A 12,056-nucleotide genomic window follows, 5' to 3' on the forward strand; every position below is an offset into this window, starting at 1 on the left:
TTGTATGATCATAAAAGAGAGAACTCAAGCTTTGCCTGGGTCCAGAGGAAAGAAAAACCAACCAGAGTTTTCCAGAATGAAGATTGGGTATTGAGCCAAAGAAAGGGGTGCAAAAGTAGATTATGAACAGTGGCCTGACACAGGAAACTGTGTTGTTTGCAGACCACATGTGAAAAGGACATAGGGCTGGGGATGTGCAGCATGTGCCTCACATGTGAGAGGCTCTGAGTTTGAGCTCAACAGCACAGGGGGCAGGGGTGCGACATGTGCTAGTGGAGAGAGGCACAGGTCAAACCATAAAGGACTCTGCAGGTTGTGGTATGCTGGGCTATTCCTGGAGATGATGGGGGCCCATAAGCTCCTTCCTGAGACACTTAGACCACTTGTGAATGACAGGCTTGGAGATGCCAGACTGGAGTAACAGGGACCAGGACTCAGGTTACAACTGAAGGGATAAGAGGAGGGATGGGTGGAGGTCATTGGCTGGATCTCCCTGCACCCCTCTGTCCCTCCCTCCTGCTCTCCCTAACATGTGGTATCAGTATGTTGTCCAGTTGGGCCTTGAACCCTTGGCTTTAAGTGATCCTCCCAGCTCTGTCTCCCAAATGGCAGGAACTATAGGTGTATGCCACCACGCTGGGGAGATGAAGAGGAAGAAGGGGCTTAAATATATGACAACAGGAAACTCAGAGAAAACTAACTCTAAAATCAGCCAGTTACCAACACAGGATGAACTCTGTTGTAGAATTAATTCATTACAATTGGCCTTCCATATCTGTGGGTTCCACATCTAAAGAGTCAACCAACCACCGACAGAAAATATTCAGCAAAACAGTGGCATCTCTACTAAAAAGACACCGAATTTTCCCTTTCTTCAAGCAATGTAGTATAAGGATTGACACAGACTTTACACTGTTTAAGTAGTCTAGAGATGGTATAAAGTACACAGGAGGATATGAACGGCTCAGAAACAAACACCATGCTGTTTTATACAACATCATGGTTTGGTGTGGAGGGGATCCTAGAACCAAGGCCCCTTGGTTGCGGAGGCCCAAGTGTGCTCTGAAATAGAAGAAAGCAAGGAGCTGTATTTTTAGTAAGACCTAAAAATATCATTTTGAAGAACTTTTTGGAACCTACCTACACCAACTATCTATTGGTGTAGATATCTACACCAATCATCTGTTTATCCACTAGGATTTTAATCTCTAATAAGTGTAGTAATACTTTGTAGATTCCATCCTTAAATCTGTTTTACTCTACCAAGTGGTATCATGATATTACCTTATTATGGTATTTTAAGGGTACAAGTTATCTCATTTCTGATGAAGAAATCTTCTGGGTATTGTTTCCCCACATTTGGCACTAGTGAAGAAAGTGTGTGATGCATTTATTTGTGATATAATCTCTGCTGACATCAACAGCCACTCCTGGTTTACCTAAAATGAGATCAAGAATGGCAGCTGCAGACAATTTCAATGTGAACTTACTTTGAGGGTCAACAGGATTTGTTTTATGCTTCAGCTATCTCTCTTCTGAAACTACATTCTTTCCTGGGTACTTGATTACTTCTGAGAAATGTATCTTGACTTTATTTTTTTTTGTCACTTTAAGGTCATTATTTAGGCCCCTCTAAATGGCACTGTTTGCATGGTGGGCACTATCTAGACAATGAATATCAATCCCAAGTTTCCAAATGAGTGTTCCTGCCCAGATGGAAACATGAATCTGAAACATGTTTTATGTAGCTAAAATCCTGGACCAGAAAGCATTAGGCCAGAACTCTTAGACTCCTCCCATTCTCTTGCAGTCATCCATGTCCTGCCTTTCAGCTGGCCAAATCAAGCTTAAGTCTGTTCCTGATCACAGGCTTCCTGCAGGGTCCCCATGTCCCAGACACTGCTGACTGATCGGGAGCCCTATAGACTCTAGGATAGAACTCAAGTCCTATGGTCCTGTGGTCACATTACCCATCTTGCCTGCCTAGGTTCACAGACTCAGCCCTTTCCCTCTCCCCAACCACACTGGGTGGCCCACCCCATATGTGATGGGGCAGCACATGCACTGATGTCCCTTATTCCTTCATCATGGCCATTAGGAAACACAAGTGCTGTAACAGCTTCAGTCTTGAAAATTCTCGAATTTTCCTAATATTCCCTTCCAATTATTGCTGTATTCTTTGCTCCTCTTCTTGACAAAACCCACTGGAAGAGTTGTCTACATTAGAAATCCCTGCTGCCTCTCCTCCATTCTCTTGTTTCTGCTTCGTTCAACCCCTATGCCCTCCATCTGAAGAAAAGTTCTTTCTTGGAGACAGGAATGAACTCTACATTGCCAGATCCAAAGATCTGTTCTCCATCCTCATCTGAGTGGATCTGTGAGCAACATGAGGCAGAGCTGACCATGTCTTTCTTCCTGCAGCCTTGGGCACTGTTTCTGTTCTCTTCACTTTCTCTTCCTCAGACTTGCTGCCCTCCCAATCTTGTCTTCCTGACATTTCCACACTGTAATGTCCCAGGGCACAATTCAGGGACCTCTTTTCCTTTCTGACTACACTCAGACCCTACTAGATCTCATCCAACCCAGTGGCTTCCAATATCTACCACCCACAGTGGAAGAATCTGGAGTGCAGACATCCAGCCCAACCTCTTCTTGACCTCCAGACCTCTGCATCCTCTCTGGACACACACCTGTCTGCTCTCTTCCTTTGCATACCTCACATCTCAAAGGACTTAACATGACCATAATCACATTCATGATTTTCTCTTCCCAAATCTCCTTTCTTACTGTTTTCTCTAGCTTCATGATAGGTAACCGAACCCCTCAGGTTTTAAGGTAAAATACTTAGTGGAGTCTGGGAGTCATTCTTGATTCCTCTTTTTCTTTCATGTCCACATCTACCCAATTCTGCTGGCCAAAAGAGCACCTTCCCTACATCATTTCAGAGACTGCTTAACTGCCCGCATGGCTGCTTCCCTTTCTCCCTTCCCACCCGGCCCAGATTCCATTCAATTCTATTCATTCAGCATGCAACATGAGCTTTAAATTTTCAGTTAAATCACTGCACATCAAAATTGAGTCCCATTTCTCTCCTACCGTACTCAAAACCACTTGATGAGCTTGGCCTTGCTAAGTAATGAATCCTGAGTAGTCTCAGCAACTCAGGAAGCTGAGGCGAAAGGATTGTTTGAGTTCAGAAGTTCAAGAACAGCCTGGGCAAAATCGCAAGACCAATGTCAAAAACAACAAAGCATCACTCAATGGCTCTCGACAGCTTTCAAGGTAAAAGCGACACTGCCAAGAATGGCTACAAGGTCCTTCATGATCTGAGCCCCTCCACACTTTCCTCTCTGTTCACACCCACATGGATCTGCCCTCTGCTCTCACTCCTCCCCACCCAGCCCCTGGAAGAGCCTCTCCAGCAAGCCCCTCTCCTGGCACTGCACACTCCTCACCACTTCTGCCTGGTCGGTCCTATCTGCAAATGCTGCTGCTCACATCCTCCCTTCCCTCAGGGCCCTGCAGCAGCATCTCTTGCCAGCACATTCATTATCTCTTACCCTGAATTGCACTTCACAGCAATCAGTGTAACTTAGTACTTATGTTTGTTTCCTGTCTCTTGCACACCAGAATGTACCTTCTCAAAGCCAAGTTCTGCTCTGCCCCTGTGCAGCCTCAGCACTCTAAACAATGCCTGGCACGTGGAAAGACTCCATATACACTGAGGTGGCAGTAGGGCAACGTCCCCACAATGTCCACCCAAGAGACGCTCTGCAGATGTGGTTCAGATTATGGACCCAGCCAGCCTCTGGGAATAGTACACATCACAGCTCTCTTGGTCAAAACACCCAGAAAGATGACAAATATGTACTCAGTACACACATGCCATCACCACCCCTTATATATACTCCTGAACCTATTTAAGTATTTAGGATCCTTCACATCAGGCCTATGAGGTAGGACCCACTATCACCCCAACTTGAGATCCAGAAATGGAGGAGCAGGCATGTTAAGTAATTTCTGACATCACACACAGACCATGCAGCAGCAGAGATTAGAGCTAGGCTATCCTCTGTCAAAATACTTCACACCACTCAAATATGCCCCAGCAGTGTTGAAATAGATACCAATTGATTGTGGAGTGATGGCTCAATTGTTTTTGTTCAAACTGAAAACTGACTAGTCCTGTGTTTCATGAACTTTTTAGATTCCATCTTTTGATTTTGAAATAAATAAATGCACATAAAATGGAGTTTTCATTGAACTTCTAAAGCCTGCTTCATAATGTGTCTTACTTGTCCTCACCTATAAACCCTTCTCTGTGGTTAATATTTCATAAGCTTATCTTGGTTTTATTCAAACTGTTTACATAGTAGTGTTATTTGAGCTCTAGATTAGTATATTCTTTTGTTTCCAATACATAGATTTCCCCCATGCTTCCATTTTCAGAGGTTCATAAATATTAAGACATTCTGGAGAAGGCTTTGCAGTGGGAATATCAGCCCTGGTTGGCATCCCCGAGACAGACCCTGATTCCACTGTTTTCTAATGGCAGAAATTGGACATGCTTCTCTAAGTTCTAACTAGAAGTTTTTAACCGAGAAAGTGAAAGAATTTTGTGAAAATTGAAAGTTACATTTTTTAAAATGCATTCTGAAGATTATGGGGATTCACCCATACACCCGCTGATAATTTGTGTTGCTATAAGAGATTTATGGTGATGAGATATCTTTTTGCTGTTAGATCTAATCCTTTCCTCAAACTCCACACCAATTAAAATACACCTCTTATGCCGCTGAATCTTTGCAGAAATCTGGAAGCCCACACTCCTTCTTCCCCTTGAAGTGAGGCAGTGGCTCATCTGGGGCTGGTGCCAGCTGATGTCCAGAGAGCTATGCTCAGCTGCCGCCCTCTTAGCCCTTCTCACTGCCCACTGGCATGATGGACATACTGAAAGTTTTCTTCACAAAGCACATAATGCAAGTACTTCACTGTGCAGCCCTTTTCAAAAGATGTGGTTACCTACATGTTGCTATATGATCCGTGACTATCCCTAAAGCCTAGATCTAGATGAGCCATCACGCTTGTCCTTGGTAACTGCTTCTGTGGCGCTGTTTTTGTAATTGCTAGAATGACTGTATGTTCTGGGCCTCGTGAACCTGCAGTTAAGGGCAGAAAGATATGTCATGTGGGGATGCACAAGAGAGACTGTCCCATTTAAGACACTGTGAGTGCCTGCATGATTCAGACAGAATGTACTTTGTGCTCCAGTTAAGAGAAAGCAACTGCCCTTGAGTTTGAGTATGAAGAGGGCCTCCCTGGACATGAGAAGTCCTGCTGGCCACCCATGTAAACACAAAGAATAAGCTCTCTTCATATTCGTAAGTGACTTCCATGAGAACCTACTTCTAACTGCCAATGGCAGCATATTGTTTTCCACAGTCTAATTGTGGCTCCCATGTAATAAAAGTCTGACATATTTTTTCTTAACAGATAAATCTCTAAAATTCGTTTAGTACAATGAAGTGAAGGGAATCACTTTACCTTACACTAGAATTGATATATCCTGAAATGATTACTGATATATCAAGTCTGATAAAGTATGACTTTTTACATGATGACAAATTAATTCCATTTAAACTTAATATTACATATTTGGACATTACATTGATTCTAAACTTATTTAAGTGCCGGTTTTTCTCTCCATGTACTTTGGGTCACTAGTGTTATTAAAATAATTATAATGGCTTAAGTCATCTTACATCTCCAAATGGGCCATAGCAGAAAGTTGGCTGTCAAATTAAGCCTGTGTTCAGTTGTATGCTTAAGTCATGCTCTGTTTTATAATTCAAGACTAATAGCAAAATTTTAAAGGTATTGAAAATAAGCTGCTGCTAGTGACTGATCAAACTTAGAATAGGCCTGGGAGAAAGAAAAGAAATAATACTTTTGCAATACATTGATTATCTTATAGAATTGCCAAATATATTTCCCTTCTCACAAATGCATTTTCTGGCTGCCAAACTTACGTCTTTCACCAACTCTGCGTGTAAACTTAGTACGTGTACAGGATTTACCCCACTGCCTCTTTTCTTCTTTCCCCTGCTGGATTTGCATAACTCTCTTTCCCTGCAGCTCTCTGGCCTCTTGCACCACCCGTGTTACTCCAGTCTCACAGTCATGTTCAGACTGGGGCCTCTGTCACTTCCCTTTTAAGAGAAAAACTTAGAGCTTACTCAAACCTTTCATCCCCTCTAATGTCAGAGTACAAAAATTCTCTCTACTCTGAAGCAAAAAACACTTTTCAACCTCCCCCCCATCTTGGTTTGATATATTGAAAACCAATAGTACTCAAGTAAGGGAGGATAAGCAATGACCAGGCAGAATGACATTTTAAGTCTGCTGAGTAAGGAACTCCAGCAGGTATTTGATTTGTGAGCTTCCCAAGTTAGCTATCCATCCTTCCCACCTTCCCTGGCTGGAGACTGGGGCTAATGGTGCTCAGCTCATAGGGCTGCTCTTAGGATTCACTTAGAACACATAAATATAAAATTAGATACTCTCCATTGTGGTAGCTATTATTTCATCAAAGTTTGAAGTCAAAGAATATTATGACTCTTTAGGCTAGACAAAATTCTTATGTACATTTAGGTAATGTGGAATGAGAGGACTCGCATATAGGGAGAGAAATAAATGGGGACTTAATATCTTTATGATTTTTTGTGGCTCCTGAGAGGTATTTTCTGCTGGACAGTGTGTGCAAGTTAGTGTCTAACTTTACTAAAGCCTCATTTTATCAAAACCAGTTGGACATGCTGGGTCAAGAGTACGAAAGCACTCAGAGAGCCTGATAGGAAGTGCCACTTACAGGAGTATCTTCGTGCAGAAATAATCCCACATACTCTAAAAAGTTGCAGGCCACATATGTTCACTACAGGAAAACTTGTAATGGTACAATCAAAGCATCATAAACAAACCAAAAAAACCCATCAAACTCCCAAATTAGGGAAACAGCTAATAAAAATCCATTCATGCACTGTAATAAATATCTGTCCATTGTGGAATCACACAGTTTAAAAAGTTTGTGATGACAAAGGTTCAATTATAAAGAAACTGAATGCACAGTAAGATCCCAACTGTAGAAAAATATGCACAAAGTAAGGAAAAGCAAACAACAAAGTGTAAAGGATGAGTACCTTTGATAGAATCGAAGACATTATCCTTTTTTTCTGTATTTTACTGAATATCACATATTTTCTGCAGTTAGTAGGCACTGTTCTATGTTGGACTATAAAAACTAAACTATATCTAAAATGTTTAAACCTCCATCATTAATTTTCTGGAAAGAATGAGGGGTCTCCCACCCCTTCTTTGATGTTTTCTTCGAGAGACTAACAATTTCCTCTGTATGCTGAATATGACTGCAGAAAGCCAGAGAATTAAATAAGAAAGAAAGCCTAATTGTCTCTTATGGTTACATTCCTCTTACCCATTAATTCTGGTTTCAGACTTGTATCTACCACAGAGTGTAATAATTTCCTACCTATTCAATGTAAATTCACAATAATCTATGTTGGCCAAAACATTATAAAGAAGCTATATGTTTGCATTCCTCGCACATTCTTCACTTCTAAAGTATCGCTAGTATATCTAGTATATCAATAAGCAAATGGACTATGCAATATATTAATTTGCAACACTGACTATCCTGTAGGCTTTCACTTGTATGCATAGCTTCCATTCAGAAGAACACTGTGAACATCATAATCCATAGGATGTAACAGCTGGACAGAACCTGGAAAGGAAGACCCTCATTTACTAAAGAAACTAAGGGCATGGGAGGGTAGGAGTCCCCTGGATCCCAGGGACACTCAGAGCTTCCAGGGCTAGCGCACACCATGCCGGTTTCCATTGGTGTGGCTGGAGTGCACAGGCCATTGGCTCGTGGTGGTGAGGTCCTCTAGCTCTGCTGGACAGAGTCTCCCTTAAGGGCTCAGCTTGTGCTCAGATACACCTGGGCTCGTCACCCTAGCAAGTCTTAAGTCACCCTCATCGTCTGTCTTCCCTTGCTCAGATCTGGAAGGTCAGAAAAGCAGAGAATGTGCACCTGACAAATCCAAAAATGCCAGAGCCCCAGGGAAGGGTCTTTCTGTTTGCCATATAGAAGGCTCTCTCTCACCGGGCTGCAGCAGAGCAACTGCACATCCTCCAACCCTTTCTGACTTATACCCAAGCAGGGTGCGCTTTACCATGCCTGGACCAATGCTTTGGCAACTTAGGTCCTGAAATTTAATTATCTTCCATTAGCTTCAATTTCCAACCTTTTGATTAGCCAGAACAAGTGTGGGGCAGCAGGGGAAAGGGGGAGAGGAGGAACATGAGCCTCATAGGAGCATTCATCTGGAATGCTGCTTAGCGCCAGTTTGGCAGGGGGGAAAAAAAGGTTAGACCAGCACATGGATACGAAAACGCCACAAGGAAGAAGTTAATGGAAATGATAATGCCAGCACCCCAGGGCTATCTCTCAGACCCTCCGGTGTGTGGATTCAATCTCTGCACTTGGGCGTGGCTAGACAGTCCCACGCTCTTGGTGGTTTAGCCCTTTTCAGTGCCATCTGCCTGGCATGGGCCTGACTTTAAAGGCAAATCCATACCCAACAGAACCGAGGAGAGCAATCAGAATGCGACACCCCACCTTGTCTGCCAAGCAGTGGATGCCCTTTGTGCAAAAGAACTTCTGAAGTTTGTTGAGCCTAAGTAGGAGGAAACACAGCTTCCTCTGAACTGTCTTCTGGATCTGCCTCTTTCTTCCAACTCACGGCAAAGACCCTAACCAGAAGCAACCTTGCTCAGGAAGTATGGACCACAAGCAAGACAACTTCACTTATTTACAACAAGCAGGAGGGTGTAGGTCTGCAAAGGATGCAAGCAAGGGCTTGCTGAGCTGACAGTTTGCTCTGAAAGACTTCATAACGGCACCGGTGCCCCTAAATTGTAAAGAAAGCACAGAGGCTAACTTACCCAAAGTGACTGGATAAGTTCATGGAAATACAAAAGAGAAGGAGGTTTTTGATCATGATAAAGCTAGAGAACATTCCATTGTCCATTCCCAGTAAGAATGATGGTCGAAGCAGATCAATTTGGAAGAATCGCTGTTCTTCTTTCCAACTTAATCTTGAAGCTGAAAGCACACAAAGGGGGAAAGCATATGAACCTGAACGTTTTTGTGTCACTACACTGGAATGAAGTCATACTGGTACTGCACGCACTTAACAAAGAAAAGGAACCTGCTGTCATTGCCCAGCACACACACGCCAGGTGTTTTCCATTCCCTTCCCTGGGCAGTAAGGTGGGATGTAAAAAGTTACAGCACGGCTTAATTTTGCATTTACTCGGAGTGTAGAATCATTCTGATTGTTTTCCAGGTCTCAAACACTGTTTTATTTTTTAGCACATTATTAAATGGTCCATTAGTCCAATTATTAAAATAAATGCCTGACATTATCTGAGCAACTGTATTCTGTATCTGTCAAATCCACAAGTGGAATAAATTTACCTTTGTGAAATATTGGCCACTCATTCACAGCCAACACGCGATTCCTTGTGCTGCAAGATGCTGAGAGAAAGCATGCAGAAAGAGGGAGAAAAGGGACGTTTAAGAAACAAGTCTTACACAAATCAGGATAACAGAAGAGCTGCCTATGAGACCACCCTGGCGCTTTCTCCACATCCTGCCCGCAGGACTAAAGGACCTAATCGCCGCATTTGGGGAAGTCTCTCAGTTCCAGCCTGGACGCTAATTAAAGCATCTGAAATTCAGGCAGACTGTCCCTGGACTCTACCCTTAGAGAAGGCACATATTTCTCAACATGCGCATCACGCAAATAGGTGCTCCTGATAAGCGAACAACCGGCAGTTCGCAAAGGAACGTTTTTCCGGGGAAAACCCCCAAAACTCCAGAATGGGGAAGCACACAACAGGTACTTGCCCCTCCCAAGCCAAGGCCCCGCAACTCCCGAGGAGGGCAGGGTGCCTGCCATGCGGTGATCGCCGGCCGCTTCCCGGGCTAGTCGCCGGACCGGGTGGCGAGCACGCGGCGCTGCATGCGGGAACCTGGAGCCCCGCCGCCCCCAGCCGAGCCCTGAACCACAGGGCGGCCGCGCGCCCTCGGACCCGGACTGCGCCGCGGCTCGGAGTCCAGGGCCAGTGCCAGGCAGGTGGGGCGCGGGCGGCACTGCGGAGCCGCAGCGCAGCCCCGCACCTGCCCAGCCCACGGCGCGGACCCCGGCCGCCGCCCTCCCGCCGCCCGTTCCACACCGTTCTCCGCGCCGAGTCGGCCGGAGCCCGAGCCCACCGGTGGCTCCTCCTCCGCAGCTGCAAGCGCGCGGTGCAGTGGCGCCTCCGAGTCCCTGGCCTCGAGCAGCCCGCGCGACACGCGCGCGACACCCCGGCGAGCCCGCGCCCACCCGCGAGCGCCGCCAGGACCCCGCGCGGGCACGGAGCCTCGGGGCCGCACCGCCGGCTCCCGCGCAGCGGCGGCGGCGGCAGAAGTCCCCACCCGACTCCTACCGGGACCGCGAGCGTCCGCGCGGCGCCCGGTCCGGCCACGCTGCACTCCGGGCGCTGGGCCCTCCGTGGCGGTGGCTCCCGCAGTCGCCCGGGAAAGTTTGCGCTGCGGCCGCCCGCGGCACCCTTCCTGCTTGCCACCTCCGTCCGGGTGGTGCGCCCCGGGCTCAGCGCCCGAGCAGCGTGGAGCCGGCGAGCTCTCCGCTCCTGCCCGGCCGAGCCGTCGGCGAGGCGCCTCCTCCTCCTCCCGGCGCCCGCTCGCGTCACCGCCCCACGCCCTGGGCGCCAACTTGCAGCGCCGGATGGGGGATCGGGCCGCGCCCCGCGCTCCGCGCCTCGCCGCTGCGGACCGCGCCGCCACCGCGCGGCTCTCACCCGGCCGGGCGCCACAAGTCGGCGCGGGGACGCCCTCTGCAGAGGCTCCGGCCGGCAGAGGCCGCCACTCAGCGCGCGCGGCCCGCTCGGCGCAGGGGGCGGGCGCAGGCCCGCGGCTCGGCCTGCCTCGGGGGCTCTGCATTTCTGCTGAAGTTTCCCCAGGGCCCTGGACGCATGTCGGTGAGCTCCGGGGTCGGCACGATCCCCTCTGGCCACACAGGGAAAGGTCGCGTCCGCAAGCGGCAGCCGTGACAGCGACGCGGGCCTGGCCAGGAGCCTCCTCTCGGTGCAGCCGCGCCTGCACGCCTGCCTCAGCCCCCTCCTCGCCGCCCTCCGGTGCGTCCTGTCTCTTAGGCCTTTCCGAAAGAGGCAGACATGGGAAAAGCCTTTCTGCTTAGTCCCATTGCTTTGGAAGGGAAAGCAAGACTAGAGCTGGAGATTAGAATGCAGCCCTTCCCTAACTGCAGCTGCAATCGGGATTTCCGAAATTCCAGTTTTTGAGGATTCGGCGCGGTGTCGTTGGGGCCCGGTGCCACCGGGGTTTGCAGATCTGGAAGTCGCTCCCAGGGTGGGAGCTCCTCAGTACATCCAATCACCCGAACGTACACAGGGTTTTACGTTGTCACCGTGTCTGTCTCCTCTAGCAATGGTGTCTGTCCTTCCCAGAGGTGAGGGAGCCCTGAGGACAACTGGGGAGAAGCAGGATCCCCTTCAGACAACGCTAGCAAACGGACCCTGAAGCAGAACACCCTGAGTTTCAGTGTTGTGTTGTGGCTCACGCGAGGTGGGTGCCTCTTGCCGATGAGGACGCCCAGGGAAAATGTCCTGGAGAACTCGGTATTTGTGCTGTTGCCCCACACCTTTTGGGAGAAGACTGCCTTTTAACAGTGTCTTTATCCTGTCTTTTAACAGTGATTGTGGAGGAAGCCAAGTTTCTGACTCTCCTCTAGAAAAGCTCTTCCAGGCTACAAAGCCCCTCCTTTTCCAGTTATGCCTGACACAGGGTATTCCCATCTAAACTATCTTCTCGTATTTTGGCACATTCCAGAAATTTTCCCCAAATAAGAAATTGTAATATATTCCAGATACAAAGCATGAATATACAGAAACTTACT

At 47.3% G+C, this 12,056-nt stretch overlaps 1 protein-coding gene across 3 annotated transcripts in view; it reads right to left on the bottom strand.

Moving 5' to 3' along the window:
• Positions 1 to 11,487, bottom strand: part of Gabra5 (gamma-aminobutyric acid type A receptor subunit alpha5) — a 71,061-nt gene extending 59,574 nt beyond the window's left edge. Inside the window, exons 1-3 of one of the 3 annotated variants that reach the window (XM_087188193.1) lie at positions 10,942 to 11,487; positions 9,557 to 9,616; positions 9,022 to 9,181 (exon numbers count right to left, since the gene is read on the bottom strand). In XM_087188193.1, coding sequence (XP_087044319.1) covers positions 9,022 to 9,181; positions 9,557 to 9,616; positions 10,942 to 11,083 — 362 coding nt within the window. In that variant the 5' untranslated portion in view covers positions 11,084 to 11,487. The other 2 variants (XM_004872182.4, XM_087188194.1) reach the window with 2 other exon arrangements.
• Between the last annotated feature and the right edge of the window lie 569 nt (positions 11,488 to 12,056).

Source organism: Heterocephalus glaber, unplaced genomic scaffold (genome assembly GCF_053883595.1).
Source record: "Heterocephalus glaber isolate CG9 unplaced genomic scaffold, H.glaber_assembly_v1.0 deba00001531, whole genome shotgun sequence".
Lineage (NCBI taxonomy): Eukaryota > Metazoa > Chordata > Mammalia > Rodentia > Bathyergidae > Heterocephalus > Heterocephalus glaber.